Source organism: Pteropus vampyrus, unplaced genomic scaffold (assembly GCF_000151845.1).
Source record: "Pteropus vampyrus isolate Shadow unplaced genomic scaffold, Pvam_2.0 Scaffold67, whole genome shotgun sequence".
In the NCBI taxonomy this organism is placed as follows: domain Eukaryota; kingdom Metazoa; phylum Chordata; class Mammalia; order Chiroptera; family Pteropodidae; genus Pteropus; species Pteropus vampyrus.
The window spans coordinates 8,182,729-8,210,647 of NW_011888848.1; the positions used below are offsets into that span (position 1 = coordinate 8,182,729).

Sequence of the window (27,919 nt, forward strand, 5' to 3'; positions counted from 1 at the left end):
TACAGCATAGAGAATATAGTCAATAATATTGTAATAACTGTACAGTGCCGGGTGGATACTAGACTGATCAGGGGGATCATTCCATAAATTATATAAATGTCTAACCACTATGCTGTACACCTGAAACTAATAATAAAAAATACTGAATGTCAACTCTAATTGAACAATAAAAATTATTTAAAAATTAAAAAAATACAAAGATTTGTAAAAAAAAAAAAGTCATAGTTCTTCCTAAATAAACAAATAAATAAAATAATTGGATTGAACTAAATGGCCTATGGAGTCTTTCTTCCTCCAGATTTCTACTTATTCCCCAACAGAGAAATCACAAGCTCGCTTCTTGTCCACCAAGGGCTACTACAAAAGATGAAAGGCTTGGCTAAATCTTTGTTTCTAAGTGACTATCTAGTCTTACAGCTGAACTCTACCTGCCTTTTATATATCTTTGGAGTACCTTGGGTCAGTAAGTTATAAAAGCTTCACCAGATGGTTCAAAAAGATCTAAACTCATTCCCAGGATGCCTGTTGTCATGAGACCAGCACTAGAAGCAGTACCAAAACCGATGGAGGGCTCCCTGTATGCTGGGAAACATTTTAAGCTTCTCACATGTTTTACTCCTTTAATTCTCCCCCTGACTCTATTAGCTATTGTTATTCTAAGTTTCCAGAGTTGCCTGGTATCTCCTTAAGGGCTTTCTCCACTCACCAGACTCAGAGGAGAGCATTCTTACTCTCTCCATTGAGTCATTAATATAGTCTTCTGGCCAGTAACAGTGGGAGCTAAACTTTAAAAAGTGCAGTTCTTCAAGGGGAGAACTGAGTAAGACACATCCTTTTTAGCAAACGAGTAAACATGTGGTCTAGAAGTCCATTCTGAGAGGTATAACACTTTGCTTAGAATTTGTAAAATCTAGTCCTCCCCACCCTTCACACATATACAAGGCATTTGCTTCAGCCATTTAAAATAACTTAAATTTGATTGCATATCACAATATTAGAAATAGAATATTTAAAAAAACCCAAAGCCCAAAACAAAAAGCAAACAGGTGAATGAATCATTTTATAGAAGAAAGGTAGCAAATAACAAATAGAAATTTGAAAAGATAAAGGCTCTGCTAGGAAAGAAAAAAACTGCCTGTCTTTCTAGATAATCAGATGATTTATGGGTGCCAAGATATGGATTTCTTATGACTATTTGATTTATTTAATTAAGGTTGTGAGTATTCATTAAAATTTCTTTCCATGGAAACAGTATCTAAGGTGTACACTGTTTCCAATGGGCTTGTTTTAAGCATAGAACAGAAAGCAAGGCTTTAAGATAGAACTTATAGGCTAAAAGTCAGCTCTCACATCTGAAGTAGTGAACCTTGAATTCAAGTGCAATTGACTTATGCAAATTCAACCATTCTTTCTGTGGGAGTGCATATATTGTACATAATTATGCACTTCCAATATTATATTATAGAGGGCTGTATAATCAAAACTCTGAAATAAGACTTTATGGGCAATATAAGAAATTTCCAAGGTTAATTTTGACTTTACTTGCATTTTGCTTTGAGTACCATCTTAGAAGCCCAAGCAGCCTGTTACTCCAATGGGAATTAAAATGGCCTTTCAGAGAGTGAGAAAGCCCAAGGAATGGATGTCCTCAAGTCCTAAGTACTAAGCCAGATCTGTTGTTGTTAAGGTGGAGTCTGAAATTCAGCAGGAATAGAGAAGGAGACAAGGTCAGAGTGACACAGGAGAGTTTTTCAGCTGTATGTTGGTTCTTATCCAGAATTGTACAAAGATTGGTTTAGTCACACTAAGACATTGGAGAAAACTCAGGTGAGAAGACTTTTCAAAACTAGGAGAACATACTCCAGAGTCAGTAAGAGCGTTTTGTGAGCAATCATATTAGAAGTGTGTAGTGTTGAGTTAGAATGGTTTCCATACCCATGAGTTTGCTTCTCTAGCTGCTAAGGGCATACAGAGAGGACAGTTCACAGAGTCAGAAAGATCCTCTGTACTTAATCTCTTTTTAGAGGCTGTGTGTGTGTGGTAATTATACAGAGACTTACTCAAGTCTTAAGGAAGGGGATATATGTTTACAGGGACTAAAATAGGAGCACATTAAAGTCAGGCAGGTGCTTGACCGGGAATGTGAACTCATCTTTTCAAAAGAAGCTCTAGAAGTTTTTATTTAAATGTTTTCAGCAAAATAAACTGTTACTAGGAAAACATCTTGTTATAAATATAAGAAGGGTCTGTGGGCCTGAAATGCATCTGCCTGATTTCTCCTTCCTTAATAATCCCACTAAGCCTAGAAGCTCAGCAGTGAAAGATCTCCTTGCACCCTTCATCACCGGTGGCTGCTGGAAGAAAATGGTTAGCTTTCTGAACTTAAAGTAATGAGTCTTTCTTGATTAATGACCTCTGACCTTTTAAAGACTATATATTCAGAGATTTCTTTTAGCCCAGGAGGCTCTTGCGTGATATAATGGGCCAACTGACAGCAAAGAGTTGTGTTGGAGGCAGTGACTAGTTTGATGAAGTACTGTGGCATATGCCAAAGGGGCCGACTCTGAATTTACTGCATCAACTGTTGAGTTGAATTGTAAACAAAAGTCATTATTTTAAAATTTATTCATTCTGAATTTGTATTATTTGATAACACTGTATTTGGAAGTCTATCTTTGCATTATTTTTAAAAATTTGTTACCAAGCAAATTTATAAGGTAAAGAAGATAACGAGGGACTAGTTTGCTAACTTTTGAGTGCTAAGTGTTTTCTAAGGACTTTGGCTGTGACTGTTTATAAATAATATATTAATAATACCCATAGATCTTAATGGTTTGATACATGGTTCTAAATCATTTTTAGCTATTCATTTAAGGAGAATTCTCCCTAAATAATTTTGCTAACTTCCCTCCAGTTATCCAAAAGTAATAATTAAACTATTTATTGACTAATGGATTGATTAAATAATATAGACAAAACAGCATTTACTGGGTCTCTACCCTTCATTCAACAGTCAACAAAAATTTGTCGTGTGCCTATTGTGTAGCCCTTTTGTAGGCACTGGGCACAATATCAGTAAAAAAGAAAGAAAAGAAAATCTCTGTCTTTGTGAAGCTTGTATTTTCCTAGACGTTGAGATTAAAGCAATAAACAAGTTAGACATGACCTAGCCTAATAGGCAAGAAACCAGGACAACAATTTTATAAAGGTAATTGTCATGTAATGTGATGCGACAGTATGGTGTGATGGGACACCTGGTCATTCTGAGAGCCACTTTAGACAGAATGGTCAGGGAAGATCTGAGGAAATGAAGACTAAGCTAAAACAGGAAGAATAAGAAGAAACCAGGTATTAAAGAACCAGGGGAAAGGAGGAAGAGTTTTCAAACAGTTTGACAGCTCAAGGCAGGGAAGAGTAACACAGAGAGAAAGAAAACTGCTGTGACCAGCGTTTGTTGTGACTGCTCACAATAAACTCTGGAAACACACGTGGGAGCTAGGTCTAGCGTGGTTTAGATTTTATCCCAAGTGCAAAGGAAAGCGTTTTCAGAGAGGGAGTGGCAGAGCTGATTTGCATTTGCAAAAAAAAATCATCCTGACAACTGGAGAATGGATGGCAGAAGGGCAAATAGAGAGCAGAGAGAGCAGCTCGGAGGCTGTGTAAGATGGAAAAGGTTTGGACCATGATGGTGACTCAGGAAATGGAGTGTAGAGAATGATTTGGGACATGTTTTGGAGGCTGATTTAAGAGGACTTATTAAAAACTGGTGTGCGTATGAGCAAAAGGAGGAACCAGGTCTCAAATGATGAAAGTGCCACATATCGAGATAGAAAAGACTAGGATAGAAATAAGGTTGGCTGGGGAGAGGGGAGGGTGATGTGAATAACTAAGAGTTCCCTTCTTGACGTGTTACATCTGTGATGCCTATTGTCATATACATGAAAGCATCAAGTAGACTGCAGAATATATAAATCAGCAATTGAGGGACAATGTCTAGGCAAAAAGCATAATGTTGGCAGCCATTAGCAAATGTAAAGCGTTTAAAACCAGAGACCAGGAGATGATCACCCGAGGGAAGACTGTAGATGAGAAGGGGACAGTCAACACAATTTTATTGCGGATTCACTGTGCACAAGAGCACTGCAGAGGCCCTTTTGCCCTTTCTCTGACACCATCACCAAGCGTCACCACTATCCTAACTTCTGACACCAGGGATTAGTTTGGCCTGCTTTAGATTTTTACATAAATAGAATCATTTAGTATGATCTCTTTGCAGCTGGCATCTTTTTCCTAATATAACGTTTGTGAGATTCACCTATATTGTTGCATGTGGCAGTAGTTTGTTTACTTGGCTCACATTAGTTTATAAGGTAAAACATAATACCACAACTGTTGTAAGAGATGCCTGCGGTCCTGGCAGGATGTCTGGTGCTTGGAGCTATAAGAACAATGGAAGCAAATGTGGACTTGCACACAAGGACACATTGCAGGGAGGGCGCATATGCCTGACCAATTCCGAGACTTCTTGCTCTAGGGCCTAGAAAAAGATACTTAAGAGGATAAGAAAAAGATACTTGAGAGGAAGTAGCTGAGAACACGGAGGTGGCTTTGAGGCTGAATCTGGGAGTTGGCTGTAGCTCGTATCTACTAACCTGATAATAACTATTACTAAATTACAAAGCCAGCATCGTTGTGAAACTTAATAAAAGGCCATGGAGATAGGAGTAGGGTGGCCACTATTGTCCTTCTTCCTCTCCGTATCCATGTAAGTTACACATTTCCAGACTTTGGAGTCTGGACTCTTCTTCCAAACACAATGAAATTATTTGCCTTTTTAGAGAACATAAACATTTTTGAGAAAGCAATTTAGTCTCTGTTTCCCTTTGGTCACTTTGATGGCAAAGTTTGAGCTTCACAGTAACAAGCACTGAATTTGGGGTCGGGAGACATGGATTCTAGTCCTCCTCTGCTTCTCATAGCTGTGTGACCTTTGGCAAGTTACTTAAATTCTCTCAACTTCATTTCTTACATTAATAAAATAATAAAACAGCTGCAAGTTTTCTTTGATCTGCCTCTGCGTGAGTTATTTTTGCTTCAATTCTAAGCTGAATGAGCTTAAGGAAAGTTTATAGAAAAGAAATTAAAATTTCCCAAAATAAAATTATTTCTATTATAAAAGAAAAAAACATGGTTATTGTAAGCCTACAGCACCTGGTCTTCCTAGGTCGTCTCTCATCCAAGTACTAACAAGGCCCGACCCTGCTTAGCTTTCAAGATCAGATGGGATCAGGCTTGTTCAGAGTAGCATGGTCGGACTCTGTACATATATTATTAAACCCTAGTGTTCTTATTCTGTATGATAGAAACTATCAGATTGTTTTCTAAAAAGTTGCTTAACATACATCTTAATACTTGAGTTTTCAGCAGATTTAAATATGAGATTCAAATCAAGAAATGAGATCTTAAAATCTTTTCGTAGTTATTCAAAGTATTCATAGAAAATAAAAAGCCGAAAAATAAAATATTGAGTAAATCTTTAAGGGCTCATGTTTGAAATAGCTGAAGTCTGAAATCAGAAATGTAGAAAGGAAGAAATATTTTCCCAAGTCACACAAAACAAAACCATGATTCTAGCTCCCGAAATGCAATTAAAGGGCAAAGAAAACATTTCTTTCTAAAATCATAGAAATCATTCATTTATGTTATACTGCAGATAGGCAGCTGAGTTGACTGGTTATTTAAATTCTGTTTCATCACCAACTGGAAAAAGTTACAGTGACTTAGTAAAGCCTTGAGGCATCTTCTCTGAGCTGCTGTCCCAGACCAGGGAGGCACACTCCACATCTCCCCTCTCAGGACCCTGCCTCCTGCAGGCTGGGATAACAGAGAGACGAGCAAACATTTACAGTTAGATTCTCCAAAGTGCAGTATTACAAAGAGGAAGATTTATTTGTTATGTCCATGTTTCACTTTGACATTGGTCTGGAAGGTATAATTTTCCTTTATCCAGTAAGCTCTGAAACACCAAAACCTCAACCTCTCAAAAGAAAATCAGATGAAAACTATCATCAGGGGCCAAGAGGAAGGAGATGGGGAATGGGGGTGAGGAAAAGGAAGGCGAAATGTCTATGAGATCACTGAGAGAAGAGGGAGGAGGAAAGGAGACCAGAGAGAGCAACCGCTTGATACACACCCTGACTCACAGGGGAAAAATAAAGAACCTTTTTTGCATCACATCTGCCCTCTGCGTGCAGGCTTGAGTGTCTGTTAAAGTTTTATTTCTGGTGGTGAACTGTTCCTTCTTGTCCTTCCAAGTTTCAAGGGCATAGTTGAGGGGTTGTGTCTGCAATGTACGTGGCATGAGTCTACAATAATGTGCTCTTCTTTGCACAAGAAGATAGCGCTACTTATTCGTCCTGGTGGTACATGTTGTATTCTATTTGCTAGGATAGTTTTACACAAATCGTGCCACTCCATTTCCTTGGACTCCATGGTGACCAGCTGGTCCCTTTTGCAGGCAGCTGGTTGAAGCCGTAGAACAGCTAATTGGCCAGCAGTAGGAATGAGCCTGCAACCTCCATCTCATGGGCCGAGTGCTCAATCACCAACTGAGTGTGGACTTGAGTCACTCACAGCTGGTCAGTCAGGGCTCCAGTCCTTAATAATTGTGAAAAGTCATGCAGACTACATGTCTTCGCTCAACTCCAATTTTTTATCTATAAAATGGGAATAACAATTTCTCTCTCACAGTGTTTTTTGAGACGATTAAACAAGCTAAAATATGTAAAGCATTTACTTCAATAACTAAAGAAATAGACACTCTTTGGTCCCCCCAAGCAAAATATAAATAACATGGTGCTTTTCCTTTGGATGTAATTCTTAGGTATGCCTACTTGGGCCACACTCTGGGTGTTAAACAGTGGCCAACAGAAAAGCCTCCTTCACATAAGTGTGCTGGAATAGGCGTGCAGGAAAAGGTGTGCACGCGTTTATGGAAAGCCTTAAAGTAATCAGAGAATACCTCTCTCCTGTTAACTCAGAGAATCCTGAGAATGTCTGTGTTTGGTATCACCCTTTGGTTCCTACTTTGAGTCAGAGTTTAAATCTATCTTTTCATTTCTAGTCTAGTGATCTGCCTCTGATAAACTTTTCTTCCTTTCGAATGATTTACTTGTCTATCATATTGTGCCACTGTCAGAGACCTGAAGTATAACCATACCCTTTTACCAGCTGGTGAATAGACTGGCTTTCATTCTTAATTTCTTTAATCATGTTAAAGTTTTCCATACTATGATACATCTCACAAGACTTTCAGGGGATGTTGAGAAACTTTCTCTGTAGAGGTAAAAATAATGACACTGAGTCATTTCCTTTATTGCTCTTTGAATTCCCATATAAAGTTATCTACCAAATATACCTTGCCTAGTCTGGTAAGTGTGCCTGCTTAACATGGGCTGATGCTTGTGACATTAGTCACTGTTAATTGCTCAAGAGTTGAGATCAGGTAGGCAATCACTGAGTTCATCTGTAAAAAAAATGACTGTAGTCATATTAAGGAATAAAAGGCTCCATGCCTACCAAATGCCTGCAAATTATTTCAACAGAATTGAGCCTATCTCATAGTAACATATACTGCCTGGGACTCTGAAAATGCCAGAGGGCAGGAATTTGGGGTAATCGTTCCATTTTACCCTTCAATTGGTCATTGTTTTTCATTTATGAGTTTCTTTTTTTTTTTTTTTTTTAATCTTTCAATTTGTCCTCCAAATTCTCTGTTTGTTTGATTTTTAACTAGAATTTGTGGTTTGAATTAAATTCTACTTTTTGGAAATTGACTTTATTTGAAAAAGATTTTCCTACAAAATTTTTCCTATGCTTGCATCCATTCATATAGAAAAGAGAAAAGGTGCCACACAGATATTTTGGAGGTAAGTACCTCTTCTAGGATAACCTCTCCCTTTGTCTCTTGAGGAGCTTTGGCTAGGACTGTGCTCACTGGAGGAAGCAAGACTCTGGAAGTCGGTTTCCAGAACTTCAGGCATTAAGCAATTACGCACTGTACCCAGGGCATCTGACCTTCCAGTGCTGTTTGCCAGCTGCAGGGGGAACTACTGAAATCTATCAAGTTGTCATGACAGACAGGGCCATATGGAAAGTGATGGAAAATTCCTCCTTAGATTATAATTGTCTTGGTGGGCAGAAACTCTGTCCTCTATTCAGTTACGAAGTGTGTATGGCTCATAGTGCTTGAGACAGTGTTCGGGATTTATTGTTCAAGGCCTCAAAGCAAAGATAAAATGGAAGATTTAAAATACTCTGTTTGCCTGAAGGAGCCAATTATATTTTACTTCATTTTATTTATAGTGTCAGTTTACTTAATCCCTGAGTATATAATGTATACACAGGTTGATGATATTTAAAAAAAAAAAAAAGAAAGAAAGAAAGAAAGAGAGAAGAAAACCAAGAAATGGTTATATGGTTTATCTGTGGTCATGCAGATGAAATTCCTTCCAGCTGAGCATCAACATGCCATGGAGAGTATTTGAGCATGGAAATCAGCAAAGCGCTGTAGCATTGTGGTAAACATTCAAGCTCTGGAGCCAGACGGCCTGGGTTTGAATTCTGCTCTGTAATTCTTTACCATCTCTGTGACTCAGCTTTCCCATCTATAAAGTCACTATAGCAATTATACCTAACTCAGGTGGTTATGAGGATTAAAAAAATTAATATATACACATTTAAAAATTCTCCAAATAGTGCTTTGCTCATAGTAAGCACTTATAAGTTTTAGTTATAGTCATCATTATTTAAAATTTTCTATTATCATTAAGAATCTAGGATTTTGTGCCTTTGAACATGGTCCCCATTATCACAAAGCTGAGAGCAAATTGGCAAATTCTTCTTCCTTCTCTTCCTCTCTCCCTCTCTCTGTTTCTTTCCCTTTCCTTTTCTCTTTTACTCTCTTCACCTTATGCTCCTCTGGCTTCATTTACACATCGTGAGACTTGATATTTCCAGTTTTTCCCTGTGTTGTGTTTTTAATGTCAATGATATAGGCAGAAGCAAGTTGTTGTGGGAAGAGTGGCAGGGCTGTGTTGTCCACATCTCAGTATGGGAAGGTAAATGCTTCAGTTGTCTGAGGCCCCCACTCCATACCTACCCCCACGCCTAACCAGAGGAAGGAACATTTTTCTGTGCGGGGGTGGCTTTCATGTTGGAAGGGGATGGTCGATGGTGTTATTTTTGTTCTTCACAAACGTGGATGTTTAAAATAGTGCTTTATTCAATCGGTATAAGTGACACATAGGCTATGTATAGTGGTGGAACTGGGCCTGGCAGTGATGAGGGCCAGATCTCACCAAAACCAAGAGTTGTGGTTCTCCACTTATAACCCAAGTGATCTGCCCTGAGGATAGCAAGCATAGAACCCCCATCTGGGTTGCTTGGCAAATTCACAACTACTGAATTGTCTGAAATGGATGTACCTCAGAGCCAGTGACCTGGGATTTTGGCTTTGTTTCCATGGGGCATGCCAGCGGGTCACATTTCCTCTCTGAACCTCCCTCCAAGCTACACTGTACTCATGAAGGGTAAGTGTGTTCGTTGTTCTTTCGTGCCTATTGACTTGGTGCCCTGCAGGTCTGGAGTTCAGCCAGTGTAACCGAATCGGGAGGCTGCAGCTCAGGCTATATTTAATTGGAGGTTTATTGTCTTGTCACAGTTTTAGTTTAGGGAACTATTTTGAGGTTGATTGGATAGTGTTGGGAGTTGAAGTAGTGTCAGTTTTGACCCCACGCTCTCCTTTTTAGTCACTATAATAAAAGGTTTATTTAAAGTATTATGTTTTAAGTCTTTAAAATGCCCTTTTGTACTTTGAGTCTGCACAGTGAGGATTCTAGAAGGGAGATTTCGAAATTGTTCTGGATTGTCCTTAATTGATTTGAAACGCAATGCAGAATTTGGATTTCATTTAAGAACAAGAGGGAAAAAAATAACATTTAATCAGACTTGGGAGTAAAAGTGGCAGTCAGTGAAGAATACTTTCATACTTGCTAGACAACACTATAATAGATTACATAGGACATTTGGTTGGTTTAAATTAGAACCCACATGCCTCCTACGCCCCCAACCTTCTCTTTTCATCTTAGAGCCTCCTCTCTACCCTCAAGTATGGTTTCACTATAACTAGGAAATAGACACTAAAAATATTTCTGGAATGACGTGACCCACTCTTGCCCCATCCAGGAAAGGGACAAGGCTTCACGAGAAACAGCACATGCTTTCCTTTCATTTCTGGGAGTCTCGGGGTCGACCTACAGATGCTGCTCCTTCCGTGGCTGATGGCATTCAAACTCCTAGCTGCCGACGGTGCCAGGCCAACAACTGGACAGAACAGCTCAGCTACAGGAAGGTGGCCACAGTCTCGGCCAGAGGAGCAGCCCCCTGGCCACAGACCACCTCTGCTACCCCATCCAGAAGCCTTCCCACCTCCGTCAGGCTTGTCCCGGCCTCGCCACAGGGGCTGAAGAACTGGGAGGTGGTGGCGGCAGTGGCAGTGGTGCCTGCAGCCTTGGGGCCAGTCCAGGCACGTGGGACCCTGCTTCGGGCAACTCTGCAGCCCCTCCATTGCCGGGGAGGGATCCAGGACAGCCCGAGCGCTCACCACTGTTTCCTCCTGTTGCCGATACCTAGGCGAGGGCTCAGAATGGAAGCGGCCACTCCTGAGCTGGATCCACAGGCCAGACTGAGGGAGGTGGGGGACCGGGTGAGCGGAGCTCAAGATAGCCAGGAGCTAAAGCAGCAGCTGCAGCCACTGCCCAAGCCATCAGCCTGCTCCCAGGGAGAAGCGCAATATGTAGAGATGTGTGCTTCAGCTGGAGTCAAGAAGGAGAGTCCCCGGACCGTGACACTAACACTGGAGCGCTCATCTGGGGATCAAAGGCCCTCCAGGAGTCCCAAAGAGAAAGCCCAGGATGAACCCAGTGGTCAAGAGTGCAAGGCTCCAACCCCCCAGGAGAATCCTGCTTCCTCGGAACTCTCCAGACCCCAACTCTCCTCCAATGACGAGTGCAGTAACTTGTCCTTCTCCTCCTCTTCCTCCTCCTCCTCCCTGGGGGACAAAGCAGAAAGTGGCCTTTCCAAGTTGGATGAAACCACCACATCGGCAGGGGCTCTGGCCACCTCGTCTTCATCTTTAGGCTTTGAGAGTGACAGTGGTGAGAGTGCAGTGAGCTGCCAGCCCCGGGGAGGAGTGGGAGGGAAAAAAGCAGGAGGGGGCGCGGATGCAGGTATTGGAGAAGATGGAACAGAGTGCAGAGACATTATTGCCAAGTCTCAGGGCAGCAGGGGCCCCCCACCAAATGAGGAGCCTCATTATATCACCACCCACGAGATCCAGCTGAGTGAGGTTGAACAGGACATGGATTTCGACGTAGGGCTGGCCTCCCGCTGGGATTTCGAGGACAACAACGTGATCTATTCATTCGTGGACTATGCTTCCTTTGGTGGCAGCGATGAGACCCCAGGGGACGTCACTACCCCCACTGAAGAGGATAACAGCTGCTACCTCAGCACCACTCCCAGCACCAATGCCACCCGGACGCCCAGCCCCACCAGCAGTGATCCCGCCCGCCCCAGCGCAGGCAGCAGTGGTCGCAACACCAGCAGCACAGAAGTGGGCAGTGGCCCTTCTGACAGTGGCCCCACTCCCCCACCCACTGGCCCTGGCACTGCCACTCTGCCTGAGCCCTTGCCACAGCCCCCGGAGGCAGCTTCAGGGGTAGCAGCCGCCGCAAGCAGCTGTGGGAATGCAGCGAGCCAGATCCTCCTATCAATCAAACCGACTTCCCGGGCTATAAATGAGCCTAGCAACGTGCGTGCAAAGCAAAACATTATTTATGCTGCCAAGCATGAAGGCGACATGAGCCTCCGCGTCTCTACAGCTGCTGAACACAATTCAAGTTCACTGAAGCAAGACCCGGCTGCAGCGGTGGCTCAGGACCATGCAAAGAAATTCATCGCTGTTCCTGCTCGCCTGCAAACCCGATGCGGGGCCATCCGGGCGAAGGAGCTGGTGGACTATTCGAGCGGGGCCTCCAGTGCCGTGAGTGAACTAGACGATGCGGACAAAGAGGTGCGTAACCTGACCTCCCGTGCCTTCCGGAGCCTCGCTTACCCCTACTTTGAGGCTTTGAACATCAGCTCTCGGGAGTCCTCCACGCTCTCCGAAGTCGGCTTCGGACGCTGGTCAACCTTCCTGGACCTAAAATGTGGAGGTGTTGGAGCCAGGGTGGAACAGAGCCTGCTCAGGAGCAGTGCGGCCTCGGTGGCCGCAGGTCTGAGGAAGGGCGGTGGAGCCAGGACGGCTGCAGACCAGCTCTACATCCACTCCAGGAAGTCCCAGACCAAGGCCTTGGAGTTCGTGGTCAGCAAAGTTGAGGGGGAAATCAAACACGTGGAGACACCTCTGTGTTTCCAGAAGCAGGTCCAGACTGGCTCCCGCGTGGTCACCCTTCTGGAGCCTCTGAATTTTCGCAGTGAGAGCAAAGCCAGCTCAGCCACTGGGCCCTGCAAGACCACCAAAGGCTCCAACAAAGGTCCCGGGTCAGTGTACACAGACGATGGCTCAGAGACCTCTGAGAGCAGCAAACCTGTCTCCCGTGTGGAGGGCGCCCAGAAGAAGTCCAAGTTTGCTTCCAGTCTGCTCAAAAATGTCATCTCCAAGAAGATGCAGCGGGAACATGAGTTCAAAATGGAGAGGGGAGAAGTCACTGACACATCTCACCACAGCCTCTCCAGTACATCCAAGGAGCTAGAGGGCCCCCCTGGGGCTGAGAAGCAGCGAGAGAGGTGCCTGCAGAGGCAGAGCTCTCGCCACTCGGAGGCCAGCTCCGAGTACACGGTGCTCAGCGTGTCAGACCCTGGTGGGGAGGGGTCTATAGCCGGGTCTAAATCCCCAATTTTCAAAGCCAGTGCTCCTCGGGAGAGCAATGCAGGCTCCAGCCGAAATTTCGCCGATGGGCACACAGAAGAAGTGTGTGAAATTAAAAAGAATGCATCAGAGACTGTCAAGGGCATCTTCCTCCGGAGTCAGAACAGTGCATTCCGATCGTGGAAAGAGAAAGAGGCCGAGAAGCGAGAAGAAAAAGCCCCCATTGGGAAGCTGAAACTCCCCAAAGGGGGCGACTGGAGGGCTGATCTCGGGGAGATCTCTGCCAGCAAGTCCACCATCATGTCTCGTCTCTTTGTCCCCAACATCCAGCAGACATCCAAAGACAAGCAGCCAGGGAAACAGGCCACCAAGTACCCAGCTGCCCAGGCCACCTCCACTGCCCCCATCAGGCCCAAGGCTCCGGAAATCAAGATCCGGCTGGGGAGTGTGCAGCAGCCAAGTTCCGACTTCAACATTGCCAAGCTGCTCACGCCCAAACTGGCCAGTGGCAGCGCCTCTAACCTCCTCAGGACCATTGAGGACAACAGCAGGGTGCAGCAGAAACTCTTCCGGGGGGACAACCTGGAAAAAGTGCCCCAGTTCCAGGTGAGAGACGTCAGAGACAAATCCAAGGCTCAGGGACCCCTCCACCAAGTGAGAGATGTCAGGAAACTAATCAAAGGGTCAGCAGATAGCAGTGACAAGGGCAGTGTGACCCCGGAGCAGGGGCTGACGGGGCCCAAACCCAGGCAGCTGGCTCCTGCAGCTGGTGGGTCCAGATCCCTCTCCCCCATGGTGATTACATGCCAGGCTGTGGTGAACCAGAGAGAAGACGGCATGGACCGAGAGCTGAGGGAGAGCCTGGGCAAAGGTGGCTGCAGCAGTGGCTTGAATTCCTCCTCTCTGGAAGGGACAGTCTTGGTTCACAGGGCATCTGGCAGGCTGCCCGTGGCCACCATTGCTCCCAATAAGCCTGAGCAGGGCTCATACCTGCCTGTGCTCAAGATTGTCTCCAAGGCTTCTGCTCAGAAGACCCCAGAGAAGGCCAAGGACGAGGAGGTCAAGGAGGAAGGGAAAGGCCCCAAGCCATCTCGGAATGCCCTGGAGAAGCTGACTGCAGCTGTAAGGTCCATGGAGGAGCTGTACAGCTTCGACAGGAACGAGTGGAAGCGCAAAAGCGACCCCTTGCCCATCATGACCGACAGCCACGTCCTGTCGCTCATTGCCAGCGAGGAGAGGGAAGGCTCCGGGGTTGCCGAGAGGGACCCGGACAAGCTGGCCAAACGCCTGGGTGAGGCAGGAGAGCGCGGCACGGGAAACAAGGGCGGAGTGGTCCTGCGAGGGGCGCCCATGGAGCGTCTGCAGCGGAGAAACTCCAATCCGAGCATGGAGAGTGTGTCTGCTCGAGCCGCTGCTTTTGAGAACCTGGCCAGGGAAAGGCCCCGTTCCCTCTATATCCCCCCAGTCCACAAGGATGTGGAGAGAACCCAGCCCCTGCAGCCCCTCCCACCACTCCCCAGCAACCGGAATGTCTTCACAGTTAGTGCCAGCAGCACCCAGAAAACTGGGGGTGTCGCTGGCAAGTTCCCACAGGGGCTTTCTCCAGAAAGTCCTTCAGCAGCAAAGGGCATCAAGTCTCAGGGACTACGGTCCCTCAAGATCTCTCCAGCCACCAGGGCACCTCTCGATGAGGTGACCAACAGGAAAAATGGCAGCAGTTTGGATAAGAACAATAGTGACTGTGAGAATTATCTGACTACCCCCCTTAAAGGAAGCTCTGCAGCTGGGGAGCTTCCAGGCAGGCCTGGGGCTGGGAGGGAGGGGGCCCCGGCCTCCTCAGTGACCACTCTCTGCAGCTTGCCCCCCCTGAGCGCCCGCAGTCAGGTCCCTAGCAGCTCCAAAGGCTCCCAGGTCAGTGGAACCAGCCGTCCAGCGTGGCGTACCAAACCTGACAACCCACGAGAGCCGGTAACTGCCCCTCCAGGGCCGCAGAGCCCAGAGCATCCTCCCACTGCCATCTACCACCAACAGCCACTGCCCTTCACCCTGCAGGGGGCCCAGCCCCAGGTCCTCTGCTTCTCTCCACCTGGCATGCCTGCCCCGGCGCCTGCAGGCGCAGCTCCTGTCCCCACAGATCCCTTCCAGCAGCCACAGCCTCAGCAGACCCAGCGCAAGATGCTCCTGGATGTGACGACTGGCCAGTACTATCTGGTGGACACTCCAGTACAGCCCATGACCCGGAGACTGTTTGACCCTGAGACAGGGCAGTATGTGGATGTACCCATGACCTCCCAGCAGCAGGCTGTGGCTCCCATGTCTCTCCCTGTGCCCCCCTTAGCCCTGAGTCCCGGTGCCTATGGACCCACCTACATGATCTACCCTGGATTTCTGCCCACAGTGCTGCCCGCCAACGCCCTGCAGCCCACACCAATTGCTCACACTACAGGGAGCAGTGAGCTCTCTCAGATGGCCACAGAGCCCCCCAGCAAAGAGGCAGCTTCGACATTCACTGAGGCCCCATACTTCACAGCCTCTGGTCAGTCTCCCGCCTCCTCTTCCTCCTCTGCCCCAGCAGCCACATCCCAGCTCGTGGGAGCCAAAGGCTTCGCCCAGCTGCATGGCAAGCCTGTCATCAGCATCACTTCGCAGCCCCTGGGGCCAAGGATCATTGCCCCCCCTTCTTTTGACGGCACCACCATGAGTTTTGTGGTGGAACACAGATGATGAGCAGTCACCAGGAAGTAGGACAGAACAGCTGCTGGTGAGTGTGACTTCAATTATTTAAGGGATTAAGAGCAATCCTATTTCTTTGTGTTTGAAGTGGCAGATTTATAGCAGAGAACACTGTCTAGAAATGGGCATTTTGGAAGATTAGAACAAAATCCTATCCAAATTATTAAGGAGCTAATTTTCTTGCCTAGCTTCCTCACTCCTCAGCCTCTGTGGCTTTTCTCCCTTTGACTCTTTTGAATTGCCTGTTGTTTTTCTCACCTGTGAGTGGGAGGGAACTGAACCATGTATCTGTCAGATTAGCCTTTGGTGATGGTTGGTATGGGAGAGAAACAAAAACCTGGTCTGGATTTCATGGAGTGAGCCTCACTCTATTCCTGGCAGCCTCAGGGACAGAAGGCAGAACATCCTGAGACAGCACTGGGAACACTGTTAACTCCTCAGGAGTAAGGAGAGTCGACATTTTCGTGTTATGGGGGTTTTCTAAAATCTGTAGAAAAGCTTATCTCCCTCCTCCACATTTTCCTCTTGAAGTTTCTTAAACAAAAAGGCTGTATTTTTTAAGCTCTCGTTTTTGTTTTCGGATGATCCAAATACTTTTTCTTAGATGAGTCTAAGGTCTTTAAGATGTTGTACATGCACACGCACGCACGCACACACACACACACACACACACACATACGGGCTTGACATCTACTAGAGGGGTTGCTGTGTTTGATTTAGTCCATTCAGACTGAATCCACTACTCTCAGCCTGCAGCCCTTACAAGGCACTCACTTTCATATCTGCATTCTCTCCTTTCAGAAAAGAAGCAACTTCCACTTGTCCCTCTTTAAAGGAGATCAGATAAAGTAGATTTGTAATACCTGAGTTAATCCAAATTGACAACAGGAATCCTTGCTGTAAATACAGTCCATGGAACTTGATAGGAAAAGTGAACCAGGACACGTCAGGTCACACACGTAAGACAGGCAAACTTCAGATATAAGCACGAAGATGACAGCGCTCTGGGGCCAAATTCTTCTGTTCTCTTCTGATTAGGAAGGGTTGACATTGTAAATATTTCTTGGACTTTCACTCTTTGGTAAGATTATCCCTTATCGAAGGAGAGAAAACTTTTCTATGCATATATAGAAGAAATAAGCTATTTCTTTATTTTCTGAACTGAAAAAGAACAGAACATTGTTTCATTGTGCAATGAAAGAGCCTTAAATTAGGAAGTAGGATCATTTGATTAGAGTAACAGCTTCTCACCAGCTGCGGCTACGGCTACGTGTTCTTAGGCTACTCACTCTGTAGCACTCATGACACTTACATGTCGATAATATCTACTCAAAATGTATCTGAACATCAGGTGACATAACAGTATATTGCAACTTACAAAACCCCTTTTAAACTAAGGGATTGTTACGATGCTTTACACTTATTGGACTGCAAGACAACATTAGGCCACTGTTCAAAAATCCTTGGGTCTTTCTCTAAGAATTCAGGTGAAAGCACAAGCCTCATTTTACTTACAGTCTAGTAATAGATGATTTGAATGATTTTTCTTCAAGAATTTGTAACAGGCACAGTGTATATAATCACAGATAAGGAGAGGAGTGGGAGGATTAAAAAGAAATAATGTATCTTTTGTCTGATAAAGAAAATAAGGAAAAAAATCAGTATGCATATGGAAGAGACTCAGATAATTAGTTTTGCAGAAGGAAAAGAGTAGCTTCTGGACAAAAATGTTTTAATCTTCTGGACAGGTGATATCTTTACCTAAGGTTATTTGGGAGCGGCTAATCCTGTGAGGCCTTTGTGTGAGCTGTGGAGGTGCAGAAGCAAGGGGAAGGGAGGACAGAGTGCAGAGGAGGGAGGAACCAGGCCCAAGCTCCCGTAGTGTGCCCTTTGCAGCTGCCTTTGGCCTTTCTCCTGTCTGCTGAGCCTGAAGTTGTTCCCATCAGACGCAAATGGAAATCAGAGTTTTTAGTGTTCGAGATTTGAACAGTGATTATTTTGAAAGTTGTTGTTTTTTTTTTTTAAAAGCACAACCTTTATTTTAGTCCACAGCCCTAAAGATAGAAGGCAAAAGCCGGCTTCACAATTTAAGGAGACTAGTGAGGAACCAAAGATTAGTTTTCTGTATACAGGCAAAAAATCTAATGATCAAAATTCAGATAACTAATAAAAATTCTTTGAAATTCACCTTTCTGAAAGTTCTATGCCACTTTCCAAAGAAAAGTCAGATACAGAAAGAATTGTGTAGTTCTTTTCCTTGTGTGAAAAAAATTTTAAAGATTGTTCATATATATCCAAAAATTACATTGTGCACACTCGTTCATCAACTGATGCCCAACTGAATGGTCCTTCTGAGAAGTCTTGGAAGCTGCTTTCAGTTCAAGATTTCCTTTGAAAACCAGACTTGTCTCAGAGATTTTCCTTGAAGTAAGATAGGGTTTTATTTCCTTCTTAGAACTAAATCATATAAATGACTTGATTCAATCACAGCATTTCACAGAGAGGAAAACAGGCTTGGAAAAAAAGGGTTTTGCTGAGGACCCCAGTGAGTGAGAGAGCCAGGACTTGTGGAGCTGGCTCTTAGCTCCTGGGCCACACCATGCTCCCTGAGGGCCACTCTGTGTGTTCCTTGATAGGAGGCATGGAGCAAATGAAGGATGGCAGAAGAGTGCCGTGAGATCTGAACTGACAGCCAGGACACTCTCTGCCTCTCCAGACATTTGTAAAATGAATGGTTGAATGAAATGCACTAATTCCCTCATTCATTCAACAAACATGAATTACATGTTTACACTCTACCAGCTGCAGTGTCCTCTGCAGTGATTATAAACCCCCACGTGACCTGGTACGATCCCATCGGCCAGGAACCTACGCTCCAGCAAAAGGACACACATCGGACACACAGAACTGCAAAACCAGTTTTCAAGTCCTATCTTAACCTTTAAGATTCCTTCCAGCTCAAATAATAAGTATTTCATCATCTATTTTTAGCTGCACTTTGTAACAGGGAGATTTGCTTTCTCCTCCTGTATGTATTTGAGCATAACCAGCTGCCGTTCTCTCTAATTTTTGTTATGAACTTCTCTTTAGTTTTGCTTTTATAGGTAGGTCTTTTTTTACTTTTAAGTAGATAATTAGCATTATTTATTTTATTATTGTTTAGTAATGACATAGCAAATTGTGATAAATGGATGAGGCAGTTTACAACCAGTAGCCCAGTGGCCAGATAGTCACAACAGGAACCCAAATGTGACACACCAGCGGGCTAGGCACACCAGTTGCAAAACTTTTTTGTTAACACTTTTCTGTTTTAGACCTTTATTGTTTGTCGATTTTTGTTTTGAAAGGTCCCAGCTCCATAGGATCTTTGAGGCCTTTTCCAATCAGATTATTTTTCTTTTAGTTTTCTGTCATTGCAGGCATGTAGCTATATTTTTCCTTCTCTGACATATTCACTCTCATGTTTTCTCTGCCCACCCAATTGGATGCCATAGTTTTGTTTTAAAATTTTAACTGAGAATTGATACTAAGGAATATTAACAAGGGCATAAAGATGAAATAAATATGTAATAATAACAAAGGAAAACTTTAATTACCACTATGCCCGCTATGCAGTGGGTATTACAATATTTTGTTTCATTTGGATGTCCTTTTTTTTCTTTTCTGTAAGACTTTATTCATTTGTTTCTTTACTTCTGAGTGTGCTTTACGTTGCTTCTACATGTTGGTCTTCCTTTTCTCTTTACCTCTTTGGAATTATTTCTAGCCCTTGGATAGAGCCCTGCAAGCCAGCAACTGAAGTGGAAAGAGAGGGGAGGCTGGATTTAAGAGGCTGGATTTAACACTCTATTTTTGTAGAGTGTTCCAGGGAGACTCTAGTCAGGTCCTTAGATCATCAAACTCCATCTTCTTGTGTTAAAATTGAAGAAGGAAATTAGAGCTCAGAGAGATTAAGTGGCCATTCTTCTGTCAGTGTCCCTTTGGGGCAGAGTGGAGACCCAAACCCCAAATCACCTCATATTAGTCTTTTCTCAGTTTGCTTCTGTCGCATTGCTCGCCAGTCCCCTTCTATTTTTGTCCTCAGGGCCACTCTTCTTTGGTTGTCCTCTTCCCTGGAGTCTGTCCCACTAGTTCACTTCCCTTCCTTCCTTCTCTTACTCTTCGATTATTTACTTCTTTCTTTTTGCTTTTTTTTTTTTTTTGGTGATTTTATTCCTTATTGTGGTTTCTCCTTTCCCATTCACTTCAAGCTAATTTAGTTTAATACCCCATCTTGCTTCTTCCCTTCTCCTCACCTTTTTGTTTGTTTGTTTTATCACACCCTGGACAACTTAAAGAGCTGGTCCTCCTTGCCAGTTCCTTCACCCGCATGGGCTTTGCAGCTTTGCATGAGAGGCCAAGACTGAAGACATTTCATTTTCACTTCATTCCATAGTTACATCCCTGAATAATTAGTTTATTTTTATTTTTTTTTCTAACTTCCTTTTGTTGTGACTTCCTCTCCCAATTTTTATATATGGTTGCTGTTTTATTTTATCTTCTTAATGTCTATTTTTTTTTATCCTTTTCTTTTCTCCTTTTCTGTCTTCTTGGATTATAGCTTTCCTCTAGCTCCTAATTTTGTGCCTTTCTCCACAATTTCATTGCCTTTATTATTTTCTTCTCTGCCCTCTATAAAATTAATAAAACAGAAAAGTAGTAGCTAATTCACTCTGCCTCAGACAATAACCTCATAAATGTCTCAGACCCCCTCACCTCCGAGAGGCCCTCACCAGAGCAGAAAATTGGCCCTTCTCCTTGCAGACTCCTAGGGCAGGGGCAGGGGCCTGAATCCAGGATAGCTAATGTGTTAATTATTTATTATATACCAAGACTTATCATTATGCCACCTATTCTTTTTTGATGAGTGGAGAAATAACTTGTCCTAAATCAACATATCAACTGAAATCATGGCCCTTTGGGCTCCCTGGCAGTGCTCTTATAGATGGCCCCTTGTTTGCCCTTCTCTTACTCTCTGCCCTCCAGGTCTCAATTCTTTGTTGTGAATTGTCCCCTCCCCTCATTTGGGAAAAAGAGAAAGGAATAAGGTAAGAAATTGACCCGGGATCTAGTAATGTCTAGCATATACTAAGCCTCCATGTGTGTTTTTTCTTTTGATAAAAAAATTAGCTGTCCTTAGTTATCAGAACAATTGATGCCCCAAAGAGAAATCCAAGCCAGAGTCAGTACTTCTAGGGGCTCCCAGTAGTGGGGTAATTTTGTGTGTGTGTGGGGAGGGATGGGTGTGGGATGTCTTCCTGAGAGTGGGATCCCCTCTGGATGCCAACAGGTTCATGCAATTTAGTTGGAGGGGAGCCGGGTGGTTTACAAAAGCCCAAGTGTGTGTACCTTGAAGTCAGGCAGATCTGGCCCAAATTCTAATACTCTTACTACTCTGGACAAGTGACTTGCCCTCTCTGGGCCTCAGTTTTCTCAACTATAAAATGAAAACACCTTGCAGGAGTGTTGTGAAGACTGAATTATAAAACCGTTACAAAAGACATATCAAATAGTTCATGGCATATAATAAGAGTTCACTCTGCCTCAGACAATAACCTCATAAATGTCTCAGAGCCCTTCATCTCCGAGAGGCCCTCACCAGAGCAGAAAATTGGCCCTTCTCTTTGCAGACTCCTAGGGCAGGGGCAGGGGCCTGAATCCAGGATTGCTTTATACGTCCCCAAACTGGAGGCAATGTCCACAGTTCTGCAGTCCCCTTTGAGCTGTCTGATCTCTTGGGGCAGGTCAGTTGGCCATGGGTCAGAGTACTCTAGTATCCCCTAAGACTTTCCAGAATGTTATACAACTCTGGGCTTAGACTGCCAGCTACATGTGGTGATTTTCCTCTCTGTCTGGGTACAGTCCTGTGTGGAGCAAGGCAAAATATGACCCAGCATCCCTGCTGAATCGTCATGTGTTCTGGTCCTATAATCATGGGAAGTCACCTAGGCCAAACTGCCTGGTGACACAGTGTAGTTACCGCTCTCATCTTTAACTGACTCCTTCACGATCCTCCGATTGGTTAAACTGGTGATTTTGTTATTTTATCCTTAATAGAAATTGGAGCAACTTTATTACTTTCAAGATTTCAAATAAAATTCCCTCAAGGTAACATAAGCAGAAGCAATATCCTGTGAATGAATGAAAAGGCAATGTCTAGACCATGGATCCTTGAAGTGACCCCAGTAGGTAGTATAAACAGATTTCTCCTTTGTTTCTCAGACTATTCTCTCTGTCATGAGGTGCCCTCGGCCCCCTCACTGTTTTTCACTCTCTTTCTCTCCCCGCACTCCCTTGCCTCCCACTTCCTCTTGTCTTTCCTCCCTCCCCTCTGGATCTTCTTACTTTGCCCAGGGAGTCTGCAAATCTTGCCTCATGATGGGACTCAACCTGAGTTGTTGCACGTCCCTGGATTGCATTGAAATGATTCTTCATTGTCTTCTATTTTCTTCTCTTCCTCTTGTAATTATATTTTCTTTTCCTGTTGTTACTTTATATGTCCTCAGGTAGGAAACTTAAAGTTAGCAAATGAGGAGTCTCTAAACCCACAACTGTCCCTTTCATCTCGAAGATCATTCCTTAATATAAAATACAAAAGAATAAAATAAATAAACACAAAATATATACATATGAACCATAATTATTCTTATAGACTTCTTTTTTTAATCATATATTTAACAGTTCAATTTCTAGATGACAAGATTAAAATATCCCTTGCTGGCTATTCTGCATATAATTGATTAGATAACTGTTATTTGATACTTCTTGAAGGTTATTTTTCACATGACAGTCTTCTTAATCTCTCACAAATATTACCTGTAGGCCACTCTATTTCTGTCTTCATAATATTAAGTTCAAGTATCAACTCTTAAATGTTAAAAAAAAAAAATGTTCCTTAGGCAATTTTAGTAGCAATACTACACATAGAGAGATATCTACAGAAAAAGCTAATTTTCAGTAAGCTTTTGAACATGTCAATGCTTGTCTTAGAATGGATTTAACTAAGTTTTAGGTTCTAACCAGTATATCTCATTTTAAATGAAATGCACTACTTGAAAGTCCACGTAGTTTAGATAGTGATCATTCACTTTACAAGAATTCTCAGTATAGAGTTCACTCATTTAACTAGATTACTAACTCAAACTAAGTTTCATTTCTGCATGATATTTCAGGAATATATCTATTATACCGTTTTAACTCTGCTGTGGATGATTTCAATGAAACTAAATATTTAACTCAAATCATTTTTGTATAGTTGATTAGATTCAAGTTTCAAAGAGAAGCTCCACTTTGGGCACTTTCCTGAAAGTCAGTATAATGTTTAGTAAGTTCAGAAATATTTGCAAACACTTTTTAAAATGTGAATGTCATCATCATTAATATTGAAATCTGCCAAATAGTTAAATAAAATGTGTTTGACATTGTTCTTGTTTCTTTAAAAGTGATATTTACTTTAGCACTAACAATCTGTTTTTTGACTATGTTTGTTTATAGGAGCAAGACAGAAAGATGGACTACTCTTCTTTAATCTGAAGACTGCATTATAACAGCACTAAGAATTCATCTGAAAAACTTCCTCTACATGTATTATTCTTAGTTTTTGCTTCTTATAAATCAAGTGTGTAAGTTTCTATATTTTCCTGAACAACTCTGTTAAGACACTTCATGTTATTTTAGTTTTACTAGGCTGATTGAATGGTTGCATCTTTTTCCTCTGTACAACTTTCTTTTTATACTTTAATACAGTATATAAGCTTTCTATTCATCTTTCCCTTCTTTTAACTAGACAAACAATCCCTTAAGTATTTTCATAGTTCAGTCAAACCATACAACAGAATGGGATTGGTTCTTTTATAAACCAAGTGAGCAAATCAATAATTTGGATCAAAAATCTCCTTATAGTTTCTTGGAATATGAGGACTAGCTGACAGAATTATAGCATGTGCCTGGATTTTAAATATAATGAATCTGCACTTTGAATCATATGCTAGCCAAGCCTAGTCATTCTCTTGGTTATATTCTACATGTTCTTTTATTGGATTTAGCATGATTTCAGATTTGATTGTGAAAATAGTGGTTTTAACTTTTGTGCTTTAATTTTCCCACTTGTATACAACATCATGACACTATTTGTTGTCTTAAAATAGAATGGCTTAAAATACCAAAGAGCCCATAACTGCATTTAAAATTAAGTTCTTAGTCTCAGAAATGTATAAAGTATTTATTTCCCAAACTTTGTTATGAGTGTATAGCATTTTTTTTTTTTTTTTTTGTCTTCTTCAATGATTCCCACCACAGTTGCATACTCCTGTCTCTCACAGATTGTTTGCAATCTGAAGAGTGACGCGTTTGGAGTGATAGAGTAGAATGTAAGCTCCGATTCAGTGGCTCTGATTTTCTCCAGCCCTAGCTATACCAATAACAGTAACCTAGGAGTACATCGCTTGCTCCCTATGGTTTTAAGTGATACTGAGAATCCAAATCACAGAATCTTGCATGTACATTCAAAACTGACTCAGTTGTAACCCAGTTCTGAAGGTTATTTCAGTGAGTGTTCACAGTGAGTCTCGAAGAGTTAAATAGTCCTATAGATAAATATTTAGCTCGTCAGAATTAATGCGTGTCAATATATTTGACAAATGTTACATTGGATTATTTCTTACTCTAAAAAAGAATACCTTGAAGATTCTTTCAGGCTTTCCTATTTAAGGACTCTCTTAGTTACTCATTTGTTCAAAGATAAAACATTCTGGTCATTTTTTAAAAAGGCTTATTTTGATTTTAATGGTCATAAATAATTGGTTTCTAATTAAGATTTGCTTCTTGAAGCCACAGAATTTTATCCTATTCATGACTGAAGGTGTGGGTAAAAAACTATGAGATTGATTTTTATCTGATTTATGTAATCAAATTACTTTGTAGTTATGCTTACTATCTCAGACTCTTTAGAAAAATAACTCAATTTCACTTTGGGGGACTTCCTTAAAAAAAAACTATTGGAAAATAGGAAAGGTTTGAGAGAGAAATAGTCAGCTCTGGTCACAATTTAGTCAATCATTGGGCTCATGAGCTATGAAATGAAATGATAACCTCTATGAGACATGAAATATGAAGCAACCTCTATGTATGGAAGAGATGACCTTGTATTGTATTAGTGAAAGTATTATTCCTTTGTCACAGAGGTCTTCTTACCCAGGGACATCAACAGCTTCACCCCAGAACTTACTTAGTTTTCCACCACTGGGGAACTACTTACAGCATCAGCTCATCCTCGTTTTCAGTAGAGATTGGCTGGGTATGAGGTCACTTAATATAAAAATAATAGAGTAGAATCAATTTCAAAGGTCTCAAACCTATAATACTCAAAAATAGTACCATGAATTCTCAAGGATTTGAACATATCTGGTGAAACTTGTATAGCATTTGGGTGGGTAGTACCAGAATTACCAACACTGTTTTAAAACCATGTGTGACTTTTAGGAAAACCCAGTGGTCATGTTGAATAGTCAACTGCTTGCCAGCTCTTCAGAAAGAGAGACATTTCTTTCCTAGAAAATGTGGTAATGTTTTTACCTACCAATGGTCCGGGGGCTCCATAAGCTGTTTGTTGTTATTTATTTCCAGCAGATCTGAGCCTTGCATTCTCACATTGAGGTAAACTAGGACAGCAACTAGGAAAGAAAGGAGAACTTTTTATTTGTTGGTTTTATCAGAGAGGCTACATCTTCTGAGGAGCTGTCAAGGGTGTAGTAAACGTCTAAGTGATTGAATATATGACCTTAAAATAATATTCTATGAACATGACATCATCTATTGATAATTTTATGGCTGTTTCCTCAAACCATACAAAGCTGCTAGGCCATTTATTACCTCAAGTGATGGAGAGGAACATTTTTAAAGACATGAGGCAAATCTAAATCCTCATTGTCATTATTTTATTATGTCTTGAGGTCACATTGATATTTGAATGAAGGTCGTGCTCTTCAAAGTTAAGTGGGATAAGAGTCTATGAACTTTCCAATCCATAAAACTATTACCCTAACAATTTCCCTTTAGCTAGTGAACTATCCTTTTATGTTTTACTACACAAAACTATTTGTAAAGCATGTAGCATTTCCTAAATAATGCCTTGAGCTTGAATCTAATTAGACTGGCAGAGTCTGGCTTTTGCCGTTTTCTCTCAGGGTTACATATGTGACTCAGTTTTCCAGAGGAACCACAGGGCACTGTGTGTAGAAATCTAGACTCCCTTTTCCCTGTTGATTAAATGCTCAGGTTGAAATATGCTTTATTTGAATTGTTTTTGGAAAACTGAATACACTTGTAACCAGTATGAAAATTTAATTCACCAGGATATATTTTCTTTGAAACACTCACTAAAATTGCCCTCAGGATTAAATAAAGCCCAGATATGCAGTTAGTGATTTAACTTACAGGCTCTCTGTTGTCTGTATATGTCTCTATCTGTCTGTGTGTATATGGCTTTCTATGTATCATTGAGTAAATAAGTTAAAACAAATTATATTTTGACATCTCTGATAAATATCAAATGTCAATACACATTTCAAAATCATCCTATATCACTAGAAAATGCCCAATGATATAAATTTCTTTTTCTTAATTTCAGATTTGACTCTATCATCCTTGCCTCTTAAAGAGATTTAATGCATTTTAATTATTTTCATACTTTATGTGTTTGCTATGAATTGAATGCTCATGCTACCTGAAATAATACTTTGGACTGCAGGACAGTATTGATTCCTAAGTAGATTGACTGTACTCTCATGATAAGTATATATATGTGCATGAGAAAACACATTCAATTATAGTCTCTGTGTTTAAAAAACTACCATGGTATACATTTTCCTATGTGGTGCTTGAAGAGTTTCATTCTACAGTTTACAAGGTGTAGATTTGCACCCCAAATTCTCAGGGTATGTTATTTTACCCAAATACTTGAAAGAAAAAAGGTGCCCTGTATCTTATCAGTACTGTTGAGGGGGAAAATTATGTGTAGGTTTGTTTTAGAAAACTACTTATAAAAGTCAAATTTATAAAATCTGTTAGGTTTTAACATAATTTCTAAGGAGATATACATATAGATATGATATATATTTTCAAGAGACTGTTTCTATATTCTTAATTAACTTCTTGGTCCTAAGTAGACCTCACAGGTGCATAAAATCATTAATAAAGCATGTAGCATTTGCTAAATTGTACCTTGAGCTTGAATCTAATCAAAATTGCATACTCTGGTCCTCTAGGGGGGAAAAATCATGTTTATTTGTGGCACATGTGATTACAAGACCCAGGGGAGGATTCTGCAAATTGGACTTGCTTGTATGTCTCGTGTCTCCAAAGAGAACTGAACATTCACAGAAGTATTTGTAAGCTGTTAACATTCTTGTTTCATGTTGCAACTAGAATATATTATTAGATTTATTTCTATTTAATTCATAATGGTGCAGAATAAAACACACACGTCTAATTTGATATCTTTTTAAAAAAAGTTTCATAATTGCTTTTTACAAACTAGTGTTAATGGCAGAAAGTCCTTTCAAGGGCTCCCTGAATTACCTATAGTCTTTGAATCTATTTTTTAACAGGTTGTCCTTTTTGCCTCTCCCTTTGAAGATATAGGTTTCTATATTTACATTTAAATCATATTATTATACAGTGAAGACAGTGGTGGTTGAAAAGAATGTGAAGACTGACTAAGTTATGTCCCAAACAGAGGAAATTGTGTGATGATGGAGAAAGACATTGGATAATGCTGAATTATACCCCTGACTACGAAATAAGCCAGTGGTAAATAAAAAGAATGTGAAAATTTGAACTGTTTTCAAGACAGAAATTTTGGTAGAAGAGTTCCTACCTGAGGTCTGATGTGACTCAATTATGAAATGCAGTGAGCTTGGCCAGTGGGACTGCAAATCCAGCCCAACAGCTCTGAGAATTACATTGTCAGTGTACTACGTATGGAGAAAACTACTTAGATGAGGATTCTGTGAGACTAGCTTATGTGCCTTAATTGCCAGTATTTGTAAGAGATCATGCAATCTTGTGTAATGGTCTTTTATTTCGACTCTTTTGAAAACAAAAATGTTTCGTTGTTTGTTTTTTTTTTCCAGTAAAAGTAACTCCAAAGAAAATGTGCATTGTTTGTCTTTATTTTAACTAGGAAAAAGCTAGTTTAACTAGCTTTGGACATTTTCA

General features: G+C 41.9%; 1 protein-coding gene across 1 annotated transcript; it reads left to right on the plus strand.

Annotated features, from left to right (window-relative positions):
* Window positions 1-7,551: 7,551 nt before the first annotated feature.
* Window positions 7,552-27,855, plus strand: LOC105293058. Its single transcript, XM_011361535.2, has 3 exons — window positions 7,552-7,928; window positions 10,246-15,692; window positions 23,198-27,855. Exons 1-2 carry the CDS (start codon window positions 7,873-7,875, stop codon window positions 15,653-15,655), a joined length of 5,466 nt encoding a protein of 1,821 aa, XP_011359837.2. The 5' UTR covers window positions 7,552-7,872; the 3' UTR covers window positions 15,656-15,692; window positions 23,198-27,855.
* The last annotated feature ends 64 nt before the right edge of the window (window positions 27,856-27,919 follow it).